General features: G+C 38.1%; 1 protein-coding gene across 3 annotated transcripts; it reads left to right on the top strand.

Annotated features, from left to right (window-relative positions):
• The first annotated feature begins 3,452 nt into the window (after window positions 1-3,452).
• On the top strand, window positions 3,453-23,610 carry LOC109066735 (period circadian protein homolog 1-like). Of its 3 annotated transcripts, none has more exons than XM_042728319.1 (19): window positions 3,454-3,666; window positions 9,019-9,814; window positions 10,647-10,900; window positions 11,177-11,298; window positions 11,612-11,813; window positions 12,681-12,875; window positions 13,002-13,187; window positions 13,271-13,424; window positions 14,130-14,373; window positions 14,586-14,694; window positions 14,808-14,964; window positions 15,117-15,235; window positions 17,755-17,901; window positions 18,081-18,404; window positions 18,883-19,667; window positions 20,253-20,451; window positions 20,838-21,030; window positions 21,664-21,814; window positions 21,906-23,610. In XM_042728319.1, the coding sequence occupies exons 2-19, from the start codon at window positions 9,441-9,443 to the stop codon at window positions 22,224-22,226; spliced, it is 4,236 nt and encodes a 1,411-aa protein (XP_042584253.1). In that variant the 5' UTR covers window positions 3,454-3,666; window positions 9,019-9,440; the 3' UTR covers window positions 22,227-23,610. The 3 variants fall into 3 exon arrangements, with proteins under 3 accessions (XP_042584255.1, XP_042584253.1, XP_042584254.1); XM_042728320.1 differs by lacking the exon at window positions 3,454-3,666 and adding an exon at window positions 6,503-7,065; XM_042728321.1 differs by lacking the exon at window positions 17,755-17,901 and having other exon boundaries at window positions 3,453-3,666.
• Window positions 23,611-23,749: the final 139 nt, after the last annotated feature.

The following is a 23,749-nucleotide window of genomic DNA, read 5'->3' as shown; positions in this document are numbered from 1 at the left end:
ACAAACAAACCCCAAAACAAAAACTACAGCTGAATAAAAATATAAAATTATTTCAAAATTCTAACTGACCACAAACGCTTAAACATAGTGTATGAACTACAATTAAAATTCAAAAGGATTTTTTTATTACAGAACAGACCTAGAATTTAATAACATAACTGTTTCTCCATCCACCAAGAGGTCCTTGAAGACCCATGTTCTTCAGAAATGTATGAATGGAAGTAACCAGTAGATGGCACTGACATTTCAATGAAAAAGAAGCTTTAAAAGAATATTGAAGATCTGCTGCAGCTAAATGGAAGCAAAAAAAAAAAAGGTAGTATGTAACTATAAAATAAAAAGCATTTTGGGGCAGAAAAACATGTTCAAAAGACAAATGGGCCTTTTTTTCAGGATGAATGAGTCTAATGCAAGATACCGGGGAGTCTGAGGACACACTTCCCGCTCCACGATCAAAGAAAAACATTACAAATGTCTGAGCCAAGGAGGGGGAACATGTGAAATAATGCTCACTTATCCCTGAACAATTGTAACATTTTTCACTGATGATTTAGTCCATCCCTAATCTACTGGGTTTTGCAGTAATAATCATTTCTCAAAAAGTAAGGTAGAGAACATAGAAAATGATAATTATTATGCCCCTGTGTGTATGAGAGGTGGATGGTTTATAGAAGAAAAGAAAGCACAAAATGTCTCACTAGAGTCGTTTTCACTCTAGCATTTGATGTATTGATGTTCTATTATGCTGTTAATAACGTGTACTTGACGTATTTTTAAAAGGTTTAGCGTACATTTTGTCTATTTTACTTGTTAATATAAAGTAACTGCAATTTAAAAAAAGACTTAAGGCACATTAGGTTTTGCTAAGTTTATCTCTGATTTATGCCATATTCATATTCCATCACATATTCATGTCACACATATATATATATATATATATATATATATATATATATATATATATATATATATATATATATATATACACACACTACCTATACAATAAAGTTTGGGATCAGTAAGGCTTGTAATGTTTTTTTAAAGAAGTCTCTTCTGCTCATCAAGGCTGCATTTATTTGATCAAAAATACAGAAAAAAAAATCTTGTGATCTTGCAAAATGTTATTACAATATAAAGATTTACAATTTAAAATTACAATTACAAGATTTAAAATCGAAATTATTCCTGTGATGCAAAGCTGAATTTCCATCAGCCATTACTCCAGTATAAAGTGTCACATGAAACAAAACAAATCAATATAATAATCTAATATAATAATAAAAATAAAAATTTTCAAAACATTTGCCATGCCCAATATTTTTTGGGAAACTGCAATACTTTTTTCAGGATTCTTTGATGAATAAAAAGTTAAAAAGAACAGGATTTATTCAAAATATAAATCTTTTCTAACAATATAAATCGTTGCTATCACTTCTTATCAATTTAACACATACTTGCTGAATAAAAGTTTTAATTTCTTAAAAAAAAAAAAAAAAGAAAGAACTAAAATGTACTGACCCCAAACTTTTGAATGGTAGTGTATATTGTTAGAAAATATTTCTATTTTAAATAAATGCTCTGCTTTTTAACTTTTTATTCATCAAATAATCCTGAATAAAAGTATCATAGGTTCCAAAAAAATATGAAGGAGCACAACAGTTTCCAGCACTGATAATAAATCAGCATATTAGAATGATTTCTGAAGGATCATGTGATACTGAAGACTGAAGTAATGATGCTGAAAATTCAGCCTTGCATCACAGGAATAAATTAGATTTTAATGTATATTAAAATAGAAAAAAGTTATTTTACATCATAATAATATTTGACAATATTACATATTTTCCCTGTATTTTTTATCAAATAAATGCAGCCTTGATGAGCATAAGAAACTCCTGTAAAAAACATAAAAAATCATTCTGATCCCAAACCTTTGACCAGTAGTGTATATATATATATACAACCCCAATTCCAGAGAAGTTGGGACATTTTGTAAAATGAAATCAAGAATCTGTGATTTGCTCGTTCTCTTTAGCTTTTATTGAATTGACAAAAGTACAAAGAAAAGATTTCCAAAGTTTACACTGACCAACGTAAATGTATTTTGTAAATATTTACTAATTCTGTTTTTGACAGCTGCAACACACTCCAAAAAAGTTGGGACAGAAGCAAAATAAAAGTGAAAAGGAAAATCCACGTTAAACTGTTTTGAAAAAGTTCACAGCAAGCAGGTGAACTGGTAATAGGTCAGAGTATCATGTTTGGGTATAAAAGGAGCATCTCAGTCTTTCCAAGCAAAGCTGGATCATGGCTCCCCACTTTGTGCCAGATTTCACAAGAAGTGTCGAACAAATCAAAAATCACATTTCACACTGCAAATTGCAAAAAAAATTAGGTCTTTCATCAAGCACCATACAAGGTTCAGGGAGTCCAGAGAAATCACAGTACATGTTTGGCAAAGCAGGAAACCTCAGTTGAATGTGCTTGACCTTTGAGCCCTTAGATGGCATTGCACAAGAAACTGCCATGCTGTGGTGTTAAATATAGCTATATTTGTGGTCTAGAGTCCATATATATAAAATGCACATATTATGTTTACTTGGAAAAGTAATGAATCTTGCTTTGTGGCTGCCTGCTGCAAATTTACAACCGCCAAATGTGGGTTATTTAATGCAGGCTGCCTGCCTCCCAACTATATTCGACAGACATAGACGGCCCAATTTTACCAATCGGGTAAATGGAGGTCAGCCTAATAATGACGCTTCTCTGACGAAGGTGATAAATTCATCCGCACAGCACCAGCGAGCCACGCCACCCGCCACGTGAGTTTGAGGGCGTCGCAGAAGCTGCTTGACGTCACCAACAGGCTGCCTCTGAGGCACGTGGAACTGTGCATGGCTCATGTTCGCCACCAGGTTTTTCAATCGAGATGTGCAGTACGTGGGAAACAGTAGTTTTGGGAAGTCCCACTGATTTTATAGCTCGTTTCAAAGAACCGTTTCAGCTATTCTTCAAGGTTTTCGCGTGGTCCCTGAAACCCAGGGACCTGGAAAAGTTTTAAAAGGGTTCATTAAAACAACGCAGTCACACATTGCTGTACGTTTCATTTTGTGGATTTTTATTAATAATAAGGGTGTTAACTATCACATGAATATAACTGCATGTGATCTAGTTCAGTCTGATCTAGTTCAGTCTGCTGCATGGGATAAACTGGTTCATCCTTGTTTTTTATGTGAATCTACATCAACACTACAAGAATGTGTCGCACTGCCCACTACATGCTCGCGCTCATGTATTAGAACAACAGGCGCGCTGCAACGTGACAGCAGATAAACATGTGCCGAGCGCCCTTGGCATTGGCCAATCAGCGAACACTTCGCGGTGAATGGGCGGGGTTACCCAATAAAATTTCGTGGTTGTCTACGAGCACAGCCAATAGAAATCCTCGATGCAAGAGATTTGTGGACAGATTGGAAAGCACGTGTATTCGTGTGTGTCTGATGTCTTGAGGAAACAAATCTCCAGCACACAATAGCAGCGCAATGTCAGTGGACTGGACCCATTATATTCCGCCGACTTCATAAGATCAGTAATACATTGCAGTACTCTTCCGAATGACAAATTTGTCGTCTTGTTCAAGAGAAACGGAACAGTAAGATCTACAAGGTAAGGCCAGCACTAAGATTAGTCTAGATTTAACCTCTTATACTTCTGACGGGTGTGGAGTTGCATTTCTAGTCACATGTTTACAAGGTTACGTTACATTTGTCCAACAGAAGGTGCTGATTTGGATGAATTGTAGAATTATAAGCGATAATTGATAGGCAATTGACCGTTGCATTATACCCTGTCATACCATCATACTAATGTTTGAAATTATTATTTTTTTTAATTATTTAAATTAATTTACTTATTTAATTACCATGCATTGCTTTAAGATTATCCACCTTTTTTTTTTTTTTTTTTTGATGACGTAGCTTTGTGCATACAGGTCAAATGAAACTGTGAAGCATGCATACATGGAGTAAACACAGTGTTATTTGGCTTTTTAGTATTTCATCAGACTCCCCCAAAATCCATGTTAAAAGAAATATGAAAGTTACATTAGTAAATCAGTATTTATATGAGAAATAGAAGGGAAACCGTGTGAAAAGTGAGGCAAACGGCCTGTAGTCATTTAATCTTTACATTCGGGTGTTTGAAGTATCATCATGATCGTCAAAAAAAATATTGTTATGTGTAAGGTGGTAAAGCATTCACAACTGACCTCCTGAAACTAACAAAGCTGGAAATCGTGATGCTATTAGTTACAGACTCCTAGGGGTTCATGAAGGGACTGCAGGGGGATGTTGAAGTGCCAAAATAGATCAATTGTTTATGTATATATTAGGGCTGTCAGTTTAACGCGTCAGCTTAATTAGTTATGAAAAAAAAAACGCGATCAGTTAACGCACTGGCCCCGCCCCCAGACCTGTACATCATCTTGATTGTTTACAAATATGATGCAGGGCAACAAATCCATAAAATGCAGTTATGCCCTAAAATTCAAGATATTGGTGCAAAAAAATTAGATTTTGTCTCATATTTATATCATAAGATGTCACGCAGGAAGAGCAGCATAGTGCCCGAGTACTGCTTTTGTCCCGAATATGTGGAACATAAAAGAAGGAATTTTGAAGAGTGCTTGTAAGAAAGCTGTTTTGGTTACCAATGACTTTCATTGTATGCACAAAAAAATACTGAGATGTTTCTGAAATGATCTTCTTTTATGTTTCATAGTTTATGTTAGGACATTGTATCCTAAATGTTTGTCATAAGTTTTATGTTAAATCAAATAAAATACTTCTTTCTAAAGCTACAATCTGTAATTTCTACTTGATACTTTCTCGTTTAACTTGTAACACCTTTTATTTATACAAAATTTGATGAATTAATGAGGAAGGATATGATGTCATTCTTCAAGGATTTCATATTAAATAAATAATAAATGTTAACTGACAAGTAATATTACAATCAAAATATAGCCTACTGTACTCCACTTCCCCAGTTTTTATTCTCTGTATTTGACTGGGAGGTTTTCAAAATATATAAGTATGACTGATATAGGCCTATGTTTTATTTCTCTTTTTTTAATTTTTTTTTTTAATTTGAAATATTCCCAAATGTGTTAACTATATCATGAAAAATTTTGATTCTCAAATATGTATAAGTAAATGCATTTTGCACCTTTGTAGATTATGTTAGTTGGTCTATAATGGGCGATGGGAAAAGTAGTCTAATAGTGTAATCTATTAACTATGCATACAAACCCTGGTTGTCGTGCCATAAAATATTTTTAACACGACTGACTTTGCATTTAATGTGAATTTAATAAAAACATTGTAAGTTACTAATTATAACAGTTTCATTGCACAAAAAGAAAGCAAAGAACATTTACATTGTCAAAGAACGTTTTAAGCACTCTCAAAAACTCTCATTATAATCACTTAAGCTGTTTACACTGTGAAAGAAATATCCTACTTGCATCGTAGCACATCTGCACTTTGTTGTTTCTGATGAAAAACGCCGGAATTTTAGCGATGACTCATGTGAATGCCTTTGATTGCATTCATAAGCTCAACAGAATTGTGCGTGATTGGTTATATTGGCTGTAAAAGCGCTGTAAAAACGTGTCTGTTTCTGGCTCAGTGCCAACCAAAGTGATTTGTGCCAGATTTGAATTTAGCAGCTGATGCTGTGCCGCACTTAACGTTCTAATCACACCAGTGTGATTGTATGAAATGTAAAAAAAAAAGAGATTGTTTGGCTATTTTTTTGCTTTTGGAAGCTGCATTCAAAATCCACTTGGCTCAAAAATGAATGGGCATGATGTCTCTGTTCTCCTGTTTATTTCAGTGTTTTCTGTGCAGCTGTTCATGGACTAGGACTTCTGTGCCATTAGATGAGTTTCTTATTCAAGTCAACTACTGTAGAACAATTGTAGATAAACCTGCCCCTAAATGACATGTAAAAACAAGACAGACTATTCATGCTGTACATGTTCACCAGGCGGTCTATTTCTGTATAAGTGTGCAGCTCTTGGCAAAATATGCTGCAGAGTGGATCAGACTTTATGTTTTTAGCTGAAAGTTTGGTTATGTTAGACTAGGTGACAGTTTGGTAAAAATGTGTGGTCTATCTCAGGTCTATAATAACATTCTTTGCATATCAAAGCAAAAGTGAGATTAGGTTAGATTCACATTTGAGTAATTTAGTCTTCGAGTCCCAGTTACTTGGTAGTTATTTTCTTCCTGTTTTACTGGAAATTAAAAGTGATGCATAATTATTTTCCCCTTTCCAGTTTAATGTGCAGGGACAACTATGTTGTTAGTAGTTTTATTTACCCAAAAAGTGCAAAAACTGAGTGTAGATTGAGTCTGTCAGTGAAATTCAGTAGAGAAAAACCCCTCCACATTACCAAGCACAAGTGGTCTGTCAAAGCACCTGGCACTCAATATGATCCCATATGCATATGACCTTGTTTTTAGATAAATAGCTCCCAGGCTTTGGGTAACTTGGTCGTGCACTTTTACAGAACTTTTTTATATTTGGTCATATCCCGTTATCGGGCCAGTGTCTATGCATAGAGGTTCATGCCTGGCTTAAAACTGTTTTTAAAGACCGTCAGTCTGTGTATTAGTGGTTGGGATTTGTAACTCGTTGTGCAGGTTACATCGTTACGCCAGCAGGTGGAGATAAGTGACTGTCTAAAAGTCATTAAAACATTAATTCAACTGATTCGCATGGATTCTATGAGGACTGAAACGAGTTTGAGGGAATCAGCAGACGCGCGTGCTTAGGCAGCGCGCGCAGCCAGCCAGAGGATCACGACTATAATGCAGACGAAATGCTGTGGAGACAGCAACGGTGTGTCTCAGTAGATACTACTTCAGGAATAGAGGGTGAACTGTTTGTATGTCAGGTGGATTGAGAGTGTCTGATTAAAATGTAACTAGTTTATCAGTCTTCTCTCCACATCTTCATTCGTGCACGTCCGCATTGTCGTCAGTCGAACCCAGCGGTAATGTAAATTTGTTCATGTGGGAAATTAAACTTGTGACGCATCGTGTTTTGACACTTGGCCATATTACTTTTTAATTTTGTTTAAATCATTTGTTTACGTTTCACTCCTTTTGTTTCTTTTTTTAGATGTTTTAATCAAGTTATGTTTCTCTAATAGACAGCTTTTTAAATAGGAGATTATTGCCATGGTACCAATATAAGATCAGGCTCACGACAGCAGATTATTAGCAAAGACCAAGGGAGGGTAATTAGTTTATTTTATATATATATATATATATATATATATATATATATATAATCTATATATAATATATATATATATATATATAATATATATATATATATATATATATATATATATATATATTAAATATAAAACAAAATATAATTTTTTTTTTTGCGTTTTGGTAGGCCTATTTATTGATTGTGCTGTTTGTAATGGCTTGTTGGACATTTAAACTAGTTGTGAGTTAAAAGGTTCATGCTGATCAAAGCTGTGCAGACTCGGAATACAATATATGTGTGGAAAACCAGCCATTTAAGTGAATTATAAATAGTTCAGTAACAGTTTCTTACACATCAAAGAAGTCTTTTAACAAACAGTATCTGTGTAAAGTCTAACAAAATGTCCTGATGTAATGATTTCCCTCTGGAAGCAACTGATTAGAAATCTTCACATCTAGAAATATGAAAGGTATTAATAAACAGGGTTTTGATTTATTTGAGGTGAGCAAATTAAAGCAAATGGGTCAATGCGGTTTACTGTGTTGTGGGAAAAAATGGGGTTTTGAATTTACATTCATTATTACCTTCAGTACCAGCAGCCACTTTTCTCTGTCTATTTATACTTTGTCACACAGTTAATATGCTTTAGAATAACTGATTGGCTTAGAATTAGTTTGCTCAATTTTTAGTATCACTTCTCTTGCTTGCTTAGAGGCGCTATTTGCAGTAAATGCTCATTCACTGTTGAGTGTAGGTCTAAACTCGGTAGCTCCACAATTAGTATCGGATCATTAGGATGGCAGTAACAATCCCAGAAAGGAAGTACAAAAAAGTCTGACAGAACATAGACGACAGTGAGTCTTATGAGATTAAGTGTTCTTGAGGGATAAAGGCAGAGAATAAATGTGAATGTGGAAGTTGCATGCTGTTTTAAGATCACTCAGAAATATCTGTGTAAGGTAAATGTGTTGTCCAAGGTGGGTGGCTTTCCTTTTTCTTACTTTAAAGCCCTGAAAAGCCAAAGCACTACAACTCCCTGTAATTCTACCATTCAAAAGCTTGGTGTAAATAAGATTTTTTTTTTTTTAAAGAAGTCTCTTATGCTCACCAAGTCTGCATTTATTAGATCAAAAGTAAAACAGTAATATTGTGAAATGTATTGGTTCATCCTTTTTAAGATGAAAATTGTTCATTTGTGATGACAAGAGACCCAGAGCTTTATGCAAATGAATACCCAAGTTGGAACACCTACTAGAAACCAACTTGGTCACCCTAATCTTGAGGTAAACACTGATGTTGTTGTGTCTCTCATAGATCCTTGTATTGCTCCCTGTAGTTGGCAAATGCAAAAGACAAAAACGAGCTTGTGTGGTTGAAGGTGGAGAAGATAGAGTGTGGATTTGTGGTTTCTACATAGTATTCTTAGTTACCAAGGAGACTAGAAAAAGCCTCTGTAGTGGCCAACTGGGAGTGTGAATTATCTGAGCTGTCACATGCAGCATCCCTCTGAGTCTGTGCAAAATTTCTGATAGCTTACAATTTACCTTGCTGAAAAACATCCTTGAGTAACATTTCCTGTTAAAGAACAGGATGTTCTCATATAATGATATCTATTAGATTTTATGGGGCTTAGTAATACAAGATGACTAACTGACTCAGGCTGTCTTGTTGTACATTTGTATCTTTCAGACTGATACTTACATTATCTTTGCTTTTTTTTTTTCCTGTCAGCTGTCCTCCGAGAAAAGATAGAGTGCCGAAGACAAGAACCCGACAAGAAGCCTAATTTCCCAGTGGCTGTTTTTTACACTTTTTTTCACACTGTCACACTCCATCTGCCTCCGTCGCAGCAGCCAAGTCTGTTTCGTAACAACCAGTCGTGTCTGTTTTTCTGAGCTGAACAACGATTTCTGCAGTTAGCAAAATACTTCACACTTGCACTGCTTGATTTGAGGTTCAAAGGACGAGGTGGTGAGACACCTGGAAAAACCATGATTTTTGTTTACGGAACAAATCTGTGAAGAATATTTACACCAAAATGATTTCCCACTGTAGTTCAAGCAGTCCAACTTAGTGAACTTATTCAGCTCTGTGTAATCTATTGTCAGGTGAATCCTATCACCTCGGCAACTGCTTATTTTTACAGTATTATTATGAGTGATGACAACTCAGACTCCGCCCCCAGCAATGATACAGATAGAGGAGCAGGAGGGGTCGAGAAAAAGGCAGGGCTTGTAAACCGATCCTGCGGCATGAGTGTGAGTTCTCCCTCATCAAATCCGGTGAATAGCGGGACAGGATCATCTCCAGGAGGGGTATCTGATGCCAAAGGATCCACAGGTGACAACCGAGAGACAAATTCTGATGATACAGATGGACTATCTAGTGGAAATGACTCTGGGGAGAGGGAAAGTGAGAGAGGGAATGGATCCAGAGGCAGACAGTCGAACAGAAGTTATCAGAGTTCCTTCAGTCAGAATGGAAAAGACTCAGGCATGTGTCTGGAGACTACGGAGAGCAACAAGAGGTGAGAGATTAAAAAAAAACAACCGCAAACAGGTTTTAACAATATGTGAGTCTAGATAACTCAAACTAATTATACTACCTTCATTTTAGAGTTCTCAACCAGGGGACCTAAAATAATTAAGATTAATAAATTATTATTCATATATAAAATATAAATGCAAATGGTAATGCATTAAAAGGTCGTATGACATTTCTAAAAAGAACATTATTTTGTGTATTTGGTGTAATGCAATGTATTTATGTAGTTTAGGGTTTAAAAAACACGTTTATTTTCCACATACTTTATATTATTGTTGCCCCTCTATGCCCTGCCCTTTCTGAAACGCTTAGATTTTTACAAAGCTTGTCGTTTTGAAAAGTGCGGTGTGCTCTGATTGGCCAGCTATCCAGTGCATTGTGATTGGCTGAATACTTCGGGCCCTTACCATATTTGGAAACACACTCCATAACATGGCGGTGGTAACAGTACTACAGCAAGAATAAAAGTTATGCCTTTGCATAAACATTTGGGCGTTGGTATACAAATCGTGACAGATTTGTGGGGGCGTGTTTGAATGAGGCTTTTTAGGAAGGTGTGGATGAGTCTTAACTTTTAGAAAGAAAATCTCTTTGGGTTTGAGACTTTAATCTTTGTGACTATATGGATCTTATATAGGCACGAACAGCTTGTAACAGTCCAAAGGAAAACATGAAATCACGTCATGTGACCTTTTTAAAAAGCAAATTCTGAAATGTGTTTCTTAATATTATAATAATAAGTAATACAAATATATATATATATATATATATATAAAGTAATAATAACCTCTTGTTTTTGATCCTTTCTCTCTCAGCTCAAACTCTCACAGCCCGTCTCCACCCAGCAGCTCTCTGGCTTACAGCCTGTTGAGCGCCAGCTCTGAACAAGACCCGCCATCCACCAGCGGCTGCAGCAGTAATCAGTCTGCTCGCGTCCAGACCCAGAAAGAGCTGATGAGAGCCTTGAATGAGCTGAAGATCCGTCTGCCACCGGAGAGAAAGATGAAGGGACGCTCCAGCACTCTTAACGCCCTCAAATACGCACTAAGATGTGTCAGACAAGTCAAAGGTGAGCGGGAGTTTCATACAGTATGTTGGTTTTGTGGTTTATGTTTGACAGGAAAGTCAGCAGCTTAAATTGAGTTAAAGGAATGATGTATGCAACTTTTTTTTTAGTGTGAAAATGATTTCTCCAGTTCAATTTTATGAGCCATTTGTAGATTGAAGCATTTGAAAATAATCACTATTTTTGGAATTCTGTTTGGAATTATACATTTCACCTGTAACAGGAATGGAGTTTGTGGGTCCAGTGATGTTAATGTCAAAGATTTTCTTTTTTTTGCAGCCAATCAGGAGTATTATCACCAGTGGAATGTTGAGGAGTGTCATGGCTGTAGTCTGGATCTCTCCACCTTCACTGTTGAAGAACTGGACAATATCACCTCCGAATACACGCTCAAAAATACAGTACGTTGACTTGCACACAAACCCATTTCTCTCTCTAGGACTAACACAATATTAAACTATTGTATGAAAAGTAGTTTCAGTCTCATCAATGCAGTTACTGGCTTACAGGTTTTTTAATTCTGTCAGCAAGAACACAGATAAGACGTGGATTACAGACACGCTCTAGATGGCGAAATCATCCCAAATTTCACCTCTCTTCTTTTAATTTTCTCCACTTTCTCTGTAAAATGGTACACGACTTTTCTCAGTCATGCAGATACTGTGTACAGTATTTGTTAGAAGTTACAAAAGAGTCTCTTTCTCTCTTGTGCAGGACACTTTCTCAATGGCGGTTTCGTTCCTGTCAGGGAAGGTTGTGTACGTATCCCCACAGGGTTCATCTCTTCTGCGCAGTAAGCCAGAGAAGCTTCATGGAGTTTTGTTTTCTGAGCTTTTGGCCCCCCAGGATGTGAGCACCTTCTACAGCAACACTGCGCCCAGCAAACTACCTCCCTGGGCCTCCTGCATCGGCTCTGGTATGTTTGTACATGGTGTGTTTTGGTTGTTTTATGGCATGTTACACTAACGTTTGACAACCAGATAGAAAAAAATTTCTATAATCTGAAAGCGATAGTTCACCCAAAAATGACAATTCTGTGATCATTTACTCTACCTTATGTCATTCCATACCCAAACCAAGACTTTCATTCATCCTTGAAATACATGAGGATATTTGTAATGAAACCTGAGAGAACCGTCTCTCCACTGAAGGTCAGTTCCACCAAAACTTTGACACTTCAAAAAGTGAATGAAGAGATCACAATAGAAATGAATCGAGCAGTTTAAACCAAGTCTAATGAAGAGACACAATTGCTTTACATGATAAACCGACCTAATTTAGTGCTACAACTGTGCTTGCTTGACTCGAAGGAACCAGTGAGGTTGAGCTTCCATTTACCATAAGCATCAGTTTTGGTGCAGTGGACCTTTATTGAAGGGACAGAATTCTCTCAGATTTGATTAAAAATCTCTTAATTTGTGTTTCAAAGATGAACAAAATATCATAGGTTTGGAATGACACGAGTAAGTAATAGATGATCAAATTTAAAATTTTGTCAAGTTGTCAACCATTCTGAACACTATATCATTTGTGACTTATTTTTTCACAAGTTTGTTCTGTCAATTATAAAACAAAATATTCATGTGCGATTATAGGTGAATTCAGGTTAATTGGGACTTTTTTTCTCAGTCATCTCATTAGCAAAAAGTGTCCCAATTTACCTGGATTCACCCTACTTTTTGATGCCATCATAAGACCTCTGTTGAACCAGGACCACCAAGACCAGTAATGGCCACGCCATACAATTACAGTCTTAAACAACTTAGATCTCTCTTTTCACTAGTCTCTCCACCGGTGGACTGCACCCAAGAGAAGTCCATGTTTTGTCACATCAGTGGAGACATCTCAACCAGTGGTGATGTGAGGTACTACCCGTTCAGACTGACCCCCTACCTGCTCACGCTCCAAGACTCTGATGCGGCTTACCCTCAACCCTGCTGTTTGCTCATCGCAGAGAGAGTGCACTCGGGATATGAGGGTACATTTCTTGTTTAACAAGTTTTTTTTTTTTTTCACAATGCTTGGAACCAAATGGAAAAAATACAAATGCCTTTTTTAACTTGGTGTGGGTTTTGTTCGCTCTTTCTCGCTATCCTGCTTTCAGCCCCTCGGATTCCTCCGGATAAGAGGATATTCACCACCAGTCACACCCCCAGCTGTCTCTTTCAGGAGGTGGATGAGCGGGCAGTTCCTCTGTTGGGGTACCTGCCTCAGGACCTTGTGGGAACCCCAGTCTTGCTGTACATCCATCCAGATGACAGACCCATTATGGTGGCCATCCATAAGAAGAGTGAGTCACTCTCCCTTCCTCTCTCTAACCTCTGTCTGTTTCCTTTCTTTTATTTAAATTTTCACTTTTCCTTTGTCTTTCAGTTCTTCAGTTTGCAGGGCAGCCGTTTGATCACGCTCCCTTGCGGATGTGCGCACAGAATGGAGAATATCTGACCATTGACACCTCTTGGTCCTCCTTCATTAACCCCTGGAGCAGGAAAGTGGCCTTCATTGTTGGCCGGCACAAAGTCAGAACGTAAGAACCCAAGTACACACAAGGTCCAAAATTAACTCAGAAAGCATCAAATATTTCTAGACGTGAACAGCATAAACACCCAGGCATACACACATAATTCCTCCATCACATACCACCTACACACCAGTATGTAATGTGTCCACACTCAATCAAACTCATTAGCACATGCTCTGTCATGTGGACACAAGACAGATTTTTCATGAGCTCAATACCATTTTTGTTTCCTTCCAACTTGCGGTGACTCAGAGTGCTTCTACACAAACTGTATACATGCACACATTATTACTGCCTCATTTAGTTCATGAAAAAGGTGAAGCTGGGACTAATGACCATGTAGAATTAAATGATGGTAATTGTGAGTCCCTTTTTAAAAATGCATTGGTTTGGTCTTGGTATGGTAATAATATATAACATTCAAATTCTGAGGTTATTTGAGTTGAAGGTTTTTGAACAAATCTTTTGAGTGAATGATTTAATGACTTGCTCATAGCACTTAAAGACACATAGACACTCACTATTTGCCATCTGATGTACTGGTGTATTGATGTACCACAGAAAAAGTCTCTGAATCAGTGACTGAACTGAAGCCTTTTGGTAAAATGATTCCCTAGAATAATTCAAAATCCCCACCACTAACAAAAACAAATTTTCTACTTATTGTACTCTGTACATACACACATTTACCTCTTGATTCTTTCCTTCCAGCTCTCCTCTGAATGAGGACGTCTTTACCCTGCCGAGGGGTCTGGAGGAGCGGACCCTGTCCCCAGACATAGTTCAGCTCAGTGAGCATATCCATAGGCTCCTGGTGCAGCCCGTCCACAGCGGCAGCTCTCATGGCTACGGTAGCCTGGCCAGCAATGGATCCCACGAGCACCAGCCCAGTGCCGCCTCTTCATCAGACAGCAGTGGACCGGGTCTGGAGGACCCCTCGCAGCTCCACAAACCTGTGAGTGTTTAAAGACACAGCACTTAAACCCCAGTTCATAATGTAAGCCCTCATTTTAGCAGGTTCAGTTCATATGCGACCGAAAACAAACTTTCTCTTGACCTTGAACACTATAAAGTATTGAGGTGCTTGTTAGTGCTGTTCGCAGACATAAAAGGCAGGCCAGACATGGATAGTAAACACTTAAATTAAATGAACTGCTTTTCTAATAGATGACCTTCCAGCAAATCTGCAAAGATGTTCACATGGTGAAGACCAGCGGACAACAAGTCTTCATTGATTCCCGCAACCGACCTCCTCCTAAGAAACATTCCACAGCAGGTACACAACCACTCACAGTATATTCATAGAGCAACTGAAGGCTGTGTCTTTACAGTTACTGTTAAAAACTTTCAAGGATGTTAGTCTCAAGATGTTCTCTGTCTGATAAATAGGTGCCGTGCAAGCAGTTGAAGCAGCAGAGCTGGGCAGCAGTCTCGGTCCTAGTGCTGCTCCACCCTCGAAGAGCTCCGCACCCTCCATGATCGTGCAGAAGGAGCCGCCCACCACCTACTCTTATCAGCAAATCAACTCCTTGGACAGCATCGTAAGGTTTGTGTTTCAGATCATTATAGTGATGTCTATCACTGATTATGTGTTGTGAATTTCAGATTAATCATTTTATTGTATAGTGAGCATCTCTAGACCTTGTGATGGCAATCCAATGCCAGGCCATGGACTTATGGTTTTATTTGGTTCATCAGGTATCTGGAGAGCTGTAACATCCCAAATACGGTGAAGAGGAAGTGTGGCTCTTCCTCCTGCACTGCCTCCTCCACCTCTGATGATGACAAACAGCAGGTCACTCCAGGCAATGCTAAAGGTGATGGTCCAATGATAAACTAATGCAGCACAATACTAATTAAATGCAGTTACAGGTCTACAGTCTCTTACAATGCAACTACCATTCAAATTTAATTTAATGATACCAATTTTGATACAGCAGAACACTGAAGTGCCTGTTTTGAGCACACTATTTACTTAAAGATCTACATAAATGTTACAAGGTTACAATGGAATGTATATTCACTCTAATTAGTGCAAGCACGGAATACCTCATAAACACCAGCACATCACAAGCTAAGGAGCACTACTGCAGTATGGTGAATGTTTGACTCATGAATATTGGTTATGTAATGTGACATTTGGCCAGTAGGCCTGAGTAATTCATACCATAATTCTCATAATCATAATTCTACCATAAGCCAAACAAATTTATTTGCTAATACTGATTGAATACAAAAAAATGGAATGGAAAATTATATACAGTTAATGTATTATACACCAAAAATGATTATGCAAATGGTAGTGTTTACATTAGAATACAGCCAAATTTGGCAGCTGGAATTTTGAATGTTTTTTTTTTTTAAGAAAAAATGAATATTTTTATTCACCAATGATCAAATGTTATAGTTTATACAGAGTTTATATACAGTTGGTATATTGTGTATATATAGACTACAGTACTAAAGATATGCTGTGCATTAACGTGTTGTATTACTCAAAACTGGTCCTTAAGGGATCGTACACCCAAAAATGAAACTAACCCTCATGTTGTTCCAAACCCATAAGAACCCAAACCAACAAAACCCACACTCATCTCAAAACAAAATAAAATATATAAACCCAATAAATCCCAGACCCTTCATACACAGCAAATAAACCAACATAAATGAAATGTTCCCACACCCAGAAACGTAGTAAAGTCATCGTTAAAACAATCCATCTGACATCAGTAGTTCAGCCGCAATTTTACAAAGCTGTGAGAATACTTATTTGTGCGCAAAGAAAACAAAATAATACAACTTTATTCAACAATTCTTCTCCAAATCACGACTTCCGCCATTATCGAGAGTACCTCTGCATGTAAACTAGGTATGCGCATGGTGCCGCTGACGTGCAGCTCGCCTTGTTTACATGCAGAGGAAAGCAATATGTATGCATCATGGTGCTTTCCATAATGGTGTAATATGTGATTTGGAGGAAAATAATTGTTGAATAAAGTCGTCATTTTTGTTTTGTTTGTGCACAAAGTATTCTCATAGCTTTGCAAATTTATGGTTGAACCACTGATGTCACATGGACTATTTTATCGATGTCCTTACTATGTTTCTGGGCCTGGGAACATTTCAGTTATATTGCTGCCTATGCAGGGCCAGAGTTTTATTTTCATCAAAAATATCTTAATTTGTGTTCAGAAGATGAACAGAGATCATGCAGGTTTGGAATGACATGGGGGTGAGTAATTAATGACAGAATTTTCATTTTTGGGTGATCTATCCCTTTAATACCATTTTTTAAGGTATTGGTCTTGTCACGGTCTCTGCATTTGTACTTCGTCTTGTCTTGGTCTCAGAATAAAATTATTTTATTTTAAGACCAGTCAAGACCACAATTGCAGAAATATTATTAAATTGCTGGTGCATTGTGCTGGTTCATTTACCTTAATGTAATGTAAACTTCCTGCTTCAAATGCACTCAATAACTTGTTTCTAATGTAATTTCTTTTGATACTGTTGTGCCCGGTCAGAATTTAATGGGGAACTGTGCCAAAAATGTCACCAAAATTAATACAAATGACCAAAAAAATGAAAAACGGCAACGAAAAAAGAGTTCCAAACAAATCCCATAGCAGAACTGTAGTGAGTTTCTGAGCAACACACAGTGGTGATTTGTTACTGAATTAATCAGTTGCTTTGAATGAATCAGCTGAATAAATGACTCTAACACACTCAGGTGATTTGCCGCCACCTAACCCACTGGCGGTTTCAGTTTGATATTCATATTCGTTTTATCTTCTCATTATATATCAAAATTTTATTTTAAAAAGATAAATCTCAACAATATTTCTGAAGTTGTAATTGTACTAATTCAGATGCAGCTTCTGTGCCACCTCTGCAGAGCAAAGATGAATTTTGTTAGTGATATGATTTTATTGATAACAGCAACACAAAGGCTAATCAAACCATAAATCTTCATGTTTCGGTCATTCTAAAACCCTGGGTAAAAGGAATCCTGGGTTATCTTGCTTCACGTTTTATACTGATTATACTTTACCCAGGGTTAAAATTTAATCCTGAAAAGACTTCAGTAAATGTGGGTCTTTTAGATTAATTTCAGGAGTGCTGGTTTTGCTCTTGATCTTGACTCGGTCTCACCCTGCTTTGGTCTTGGTCTTGTCTTGGTCTCAACCTCTTAAAATCTTGGTCATGTCTTGGTCTCAACCCCTCAAAGTCTTGGTCTTGTCTTGGTCTCATCACACTCTGGTCTTGGTCTCGACTTGGTCTCTGTGTAGGTGGTCTTGACTACAACACTAGTATTAACAGATACTCTAACCTGCAGGTCCGTCTGTGTCTCTGGTAGAGGAGAGTACATTGTTACCCCCAATGGCCATGCACAGTAAAGCTGAAAGTGTAGCCTCGGTCACCTCTCAATGCAGTTTCAGCAGCACCATCGTCCATGTGGGGGACAAGAAACCTCCTGAGTCAGGTGGGCAAGTGTATGTGTATCTCAGAGGAATTAGAGAGGACACCAAAGACGCATAATACAACAGAGCAAGCATAGCAATCAAGTGTCTTTTTTTTTTTTTTTTGTTCTTGTGGCCAGTTTTTGGGGAACTAGTTTTTTTTTATCTCATCCCTTCTTCTTGTTTTACCTCGCTCCCACAGATATCGTAATGGAGGAAGCCCCACCTACTCCGAATGCTGCTCATCCTGCCGCTCAACCCCAAGTTCCTCCCACAACGATGCCCTCTCTTCCCCTTAGCCCTGCTCTTGATAGGGATGCAGGGAGAAGAGGAGGTGCAGGAGGAACAGGGGTAGCTGGAGGATCCGGAGGAGGGGAAAGGATGGGTCTCACAAAAGAGGTTCTGTCGGCTCACACACAACAAGAGGAGCAGAACTTCATGTGTCGCTTCAGAGACTTGAGCAAACTCAGAGTGTTAGACCCAACCTCAGCTGTGCGCCGACAAGAAACTGCACCTTTAGCAAGAGGTAAGGATGTGCTCAAGCAACAACAAACACAACACATGCAATGTTACACAGAATTATTCTTCATGTATTCTTCAATGAATCCAGAAAAAAGTATCACAATTTCCACAAATGTTAAGCAGCAAGAACTGTTTTCAACATTGATCATAATAGCCATTATTAATAATGGCTAACACATAATAACTGATAATAATTAAGCACCAAGTCAGTATATTGGAATGATTTCTGATGAATCATATGACACTGAAGTAATGGCTGCTAAAACTACAGCTTTGCAAACACAGGAACAAATTGCATATTAAAACATTCAAATGGAAAGCAGTTATTTGAAATCGTAATGACGTTTTACAATATTCCTGTTCTTACTGTATTTTTGAAGCCTTGGTGAGCTTGAAAGGCATCTTTTAAAAATCAGAAAATCATATTTATTCTATTATGTCATGTTTATAACCAGTAATGTATCTCTTTTTCTTGATTTTAGGTGTGCGCTGCTCTCGTGATTATCCAGCAGCAAGTAGTAGTGGGCGTAGACGTGGTCGAGGAGGCAAAAGACTGAAGCACCAGGAAACTTCAGAGCAGACAGGGTCTTGCAGCCCAGCTGGCCCCCTAAGAGGGGTTCCCACTCTGGGCAGGCCCTTTAATCCCTCCATACCCATGGGTCCTGCAGCCAGCTCCTCTTCCTGGCCCACCTCAGGGTCACAAGCTAGTGTTCCCTCTCTCCCGTACCCATCTGGCATCCTTCCTTTATATCCCCTCTATCCCCCTTTTTCCCATTCCATCTCGGATCCCAGCATACAAGCTGGGCTACGCTTCCCCCTTCAGAACTCACAGATGGCACCTCCCATGGTCCACCCGATGATGGCGTTGGTATTACCCAACTACATGTTCCCACAGCCCAACATGGGCATGCCTCAGCCCTTCTACAGCCCAAACCCAGCTTTCCCTTTCCCTGCTGTCAACCCAGCCTCCCTGGCGCCCTGTCAGGTCCCAACCCCTGTCCCACGCGCCCACTCTCGCTCCAGCACCCCTCAGTCTTACAGCCAAAGAGAGGCCCCTGAGAGAGAAGGAGCAGAGTCTCCGCTCTTTCAGTCCAGATGCTCCTCACCCTTGAATCTGCTGCAGCTGGAGGAGTCTCCAAGCAACCGGTTTGAGGTGGCATCAGGGCAACAGACCACATCTCCTATGGTGGGACAAGGAGGTGGAGCAGGAGGACAGGCTTCCTCCAATCAGAGAGGATCAGGGGTGGACTCAAAAGAGAAAGAAAATGTAAGAAAATGGAATGTTGGATGAATTTACTTACTGATTATTTAAAATTGTTATGTTTCGGTATTCGATATCAATACCAGCTAAATTTCACAACAATCTATAATTTTTATTTTAAATTTTATACCACAGTGATATTTAGTAGCAGCTAATTAGCATATTAGCATAACATGTTAAAATAGGTACTTCAACATTTAGTAAAAAAAAGTTTAATTTAAAATCTATAACATACTAGTCACCTGTCACCATTGCATGCAATAAATGCTAATAATATTAAAAATATTATTTTATATAAAGAAAATTCAGATGTTTTGGGATTATTGAGATTTTTTTAGTAAACATTTGATATCAAATCTCCCCCAATATTCTATATCATTTGGGCATTGAAATATGACTCAGATGTATTTTTGAAAAGCCTTTGTGAGATTCATCCAATAAGAGCAGTTTAACCATTCATGAAAAGAATTCTAAATCAGAACACATAGCATTCATCAGAGAACATTCTCAATAATCAGCTGTGAAGATCCTGATGTAATTTGTTTAATCATGTCATTTAGTAATGGTCTGTGGTTTTAATGGCCTTTGTAGGGTGAAACAAATGAGTCCAATCAAGATGCCATGTCCACCTCCAGTGATCTACTAGACCTGCTGTTACAGGAGGACTCTCGCTCGGGCACTGGCTCAGCCGCCTCAGGCTCTGGCTCATCAGGCACAGGCTCCTCTGGGTCAGGCTCAGGGTCTTCTGGATCAGGGTCCAATGGCTGCAGCTCTTCAGGAAGTGGAACTAGTAAGCGGCAATACTTTTAGGCAGTATGGATAAAGGCTGCAAAACGATTAATCGCATTTAAAATAAAAGTTTGTTTATATACTATATGTGTATACTGTGTATATTTATTATGTATATATAAATACACACATATATTAAGGAAATTTATATATATATATATATATATAAGTACATAAAAATAGTTTTTTAAATGTACACAGTACTCATACATATAGTATGTTAACTTTTATTTTGAATGCGATTAATCGCTTTGCAGCCCTAGTATGGATTGGATATGGAGTGTTACTTGGTATGAACGAACCGAATGCCATTCAGCAGTTGTTACTTAAGAAGCGTTACTTCAAGTAAATCACTTAATTTCTCTCTTTTTTCATTTACTTTAACAGGAAGCAGTCAGAGCAGCCATACAAGCAAGTACTTTGGCAGTGTGGACTCATCAGAGAACAGCCACTCCCGCAAGCAGACAGCAGGGGGTGATGGAGAAGAACAGTTCATCAAATGTGTCCTACAAGATCCCATCTGGCTTCTAATGGCCAACACAGATGAAAAGACTATGATGACCTACCAGCTGCCCATCCGGTTAGTATCAACACTCTATAGATTTCACTACATCACTAGTGTTGGGAATCAAATGCATCTAAAATTTACATTTAAAACAAATCAAACAAAGTTAGATTTTTTAATAGATTTCATTTTTGTTTTATTTTGCCTAGCAAATTCTGCATTTATTCTTCCTCAAAATTACAACAACAAAAAAAAAAAATTGTGAAGGAACCAGAATCACTAAGTTGAATCATATTCAGAATTTGATTCCCATCCATATACAACACCATTACTGACTCAAACATATACTTTAATTCAGTGGTTCCCAACCCTGGTACCGGAGGCACCCCAGCACTGCACATTTTGCATCTTCTTTCTCTGACACACCAATTTCAGATTTTGGAGTCTCTGCTAATCAGCTGATTAAACCTGAATCGGGTGTGTTTGATTAAGGATACATGCAAAACGCGCAGTGTTGGGGTGCCTCCAGGATCATGGTTGGGAACCAATGGTTTAATACATCTCATTATGATGTAAAATGTCACACATCACATGCATAGAAAAAAAGAAACACATTCCCATGCTTACATCCCCCAAACCCACTGTTAAAGACTGATGAAATTTGTAATGGTAATAGTTAACTAACCAAGCAAATGTGTTTTGTAACAGAGACAGAGATTCTGTGTTGAAAGAGGACCGTGCTGCTCTGAGAGCCATGCAGAAACAGCAGCCTCGCTTCACTGAGGAGCAGAAGAGCGAGCTGAGCCAGGTTCACCCTTGGATCCGCACTGGACGCTTGCCTCGTGCTATAAACATTTCTGTAAGTCTAAGTCTGTCAGACAATAACTCCCACAATACACCACTAAACACTCAGTCGTGACTGTTTTATTAATATGCAATGTGTCTCTCAGGCATGTGTGGGCTGTAGGTCCTCTCCTTCGGTCCCCTCTGCAGCACCCTTCGATGTGGAGATCCACGAGATGGAGATCTGCAGTGTTTTAGAGGTGACAGAAGAGGGCGCCACTGCTGAGAAACACACCCAAGCAGACACAGCAATGGAGAAGAGCGAGCCTGAGGGAGAAGACGAGACTTGCAAAGACCGAGAGGTTGAGAACAATGGGACTATTACATCATCACAAAACAATGACCAAGAAATGATGATAGAAGACCAGGAAGTGACCTCACAGATCGAGGAGGAAATGGGTTCCTCACTTACACAGATGACACACTAAAGACACAATGAGTCATTGAGATTCTGATGACATCTTTTGTGTGCTCATTAAATTATCCAATTTATTTATTTCTATAAAGAAATGTTAATTAGCCAGGAAGGCTGACAGATGATGAATGTAAAGCAGAAATGCTTTGTTGAAAGACTGTGATTATCAAAAATTCTGGATATTTTGGTTATTGCGAAGAAGTTATGATCTGTTAGCGGGAAATAAAGGGTATGTAGCTTTAGACCACTCTGGATTTGACCTCGAGACGTCACCTGTTCAGTTCCAGTTCTAGTCACCTGCAGAAACCCATTTTGTGGCATGCTAAACAACTATTTCAAATGTTGTCAAATGGGTTAAGAGCTCTTCACACCAAGGACAATAACTATAACCATGACTGTAACTATAAAGCTTTAATCATCTAATTCTATAATAGGATTTTTTTTTTACAGATTATCAATCCAACTTTAAAAAACAGCAGCAAATAACAGAACTGCAGCACACACTTATAAATAAACAACATTATCATCCCTTGGTGTGGCCATTAATATAGTTCTGGTTACAGTTATCGTTATTAGTATGAACGGACCTTTAAACTCTGTGGTGTTAAGTTGATTTTGGTGTTGTAAGATGTGCACTGAGACAGGAGAACAGATTCACTGCCTTTGAGGACAGTCTAACTGTTTCTCACCTTGTGCTTTTGGATTTCCCAGATGTTATGGAAATGTTATATTTTTTTACAGGTATATGCAAAGTGGGAATTTTTGACCAAATTTACACACACTTTTTTTTTTTTAATCGTTCTGTATATTTTTTTATACATTATTGGTGCAAAATTGTTCAATTGTTGAAGCTTTGATGAATTGTGTGAAATGCACTGCAGCTCCACAGAGAGTCTCATTGGTCTGTTACAGTTCACTTTCACCACTTAGATGGCACTACAGTAACCATGGCAACCGTGAACTTTCAAAGCTCAAGTCATCTTCTTGAAGAGTAGCACTTAGCGAAGGGAAGCTCCAGAGGTCACGGCCAGAAAAGGCTGCCGCCTGTTACTGGACTAAAAGAGTGGAGGCTTTTAATAGTCTACATGTGAACTGTACCGTCAAAAGAAAGAGTTTAAAGGATAGTTCTCCCAAAAATAGTTGGTAATGTATCTTTTATGTTCCACAGAAGAAGGAAAGTCATACATTTGAAAAAACATGATGGTGAACAAATTCTGACAATTTCTTATTTTGGATGAACTAACCTTTTAACGAAAGAGTGTTGGCAATCAGTTGAAGGCATTTTCCTCGTTTTACCTTTTCTCTGTCAGTTTCAGTCTTCAAGTTGTCCTGGAACAGTTTGTAAGTATTTTGTGTATTTCTTTATATATGAAAAAGAATAAAAAGATTATGGTTCACACTGTTGTGGTCTGCAAATATTCCAAGGTTGAAACAGGAAATTTTCTGAATATACAGTGTTTATGTGATTGAAAAGTACGCTGTATGCTTTGGAAGAGGCAGAGGGAATTAAAATAAGCAGTTTTCAAACCAAACCAT

This window comes from Cyprinus carpio, chromosome B7 (genome assembly GCF_018340385.1).
Source record: "Cyprinus carpio isolate SPL01 chromosome B7, ASM1834038v1, whole genome shotgun sequence".
NCBI lineage: Eukaryota > Metazoa > Chordata > Actinopteri > Cypriniformes > Cyprinidae > Cyprinus > Cyprinus carpio.
The sequence above is the reverse complement of the archived record's forward strand: the minus strand, read 5'-3'. Positions and strand labels throughout refer to the sequence as shown.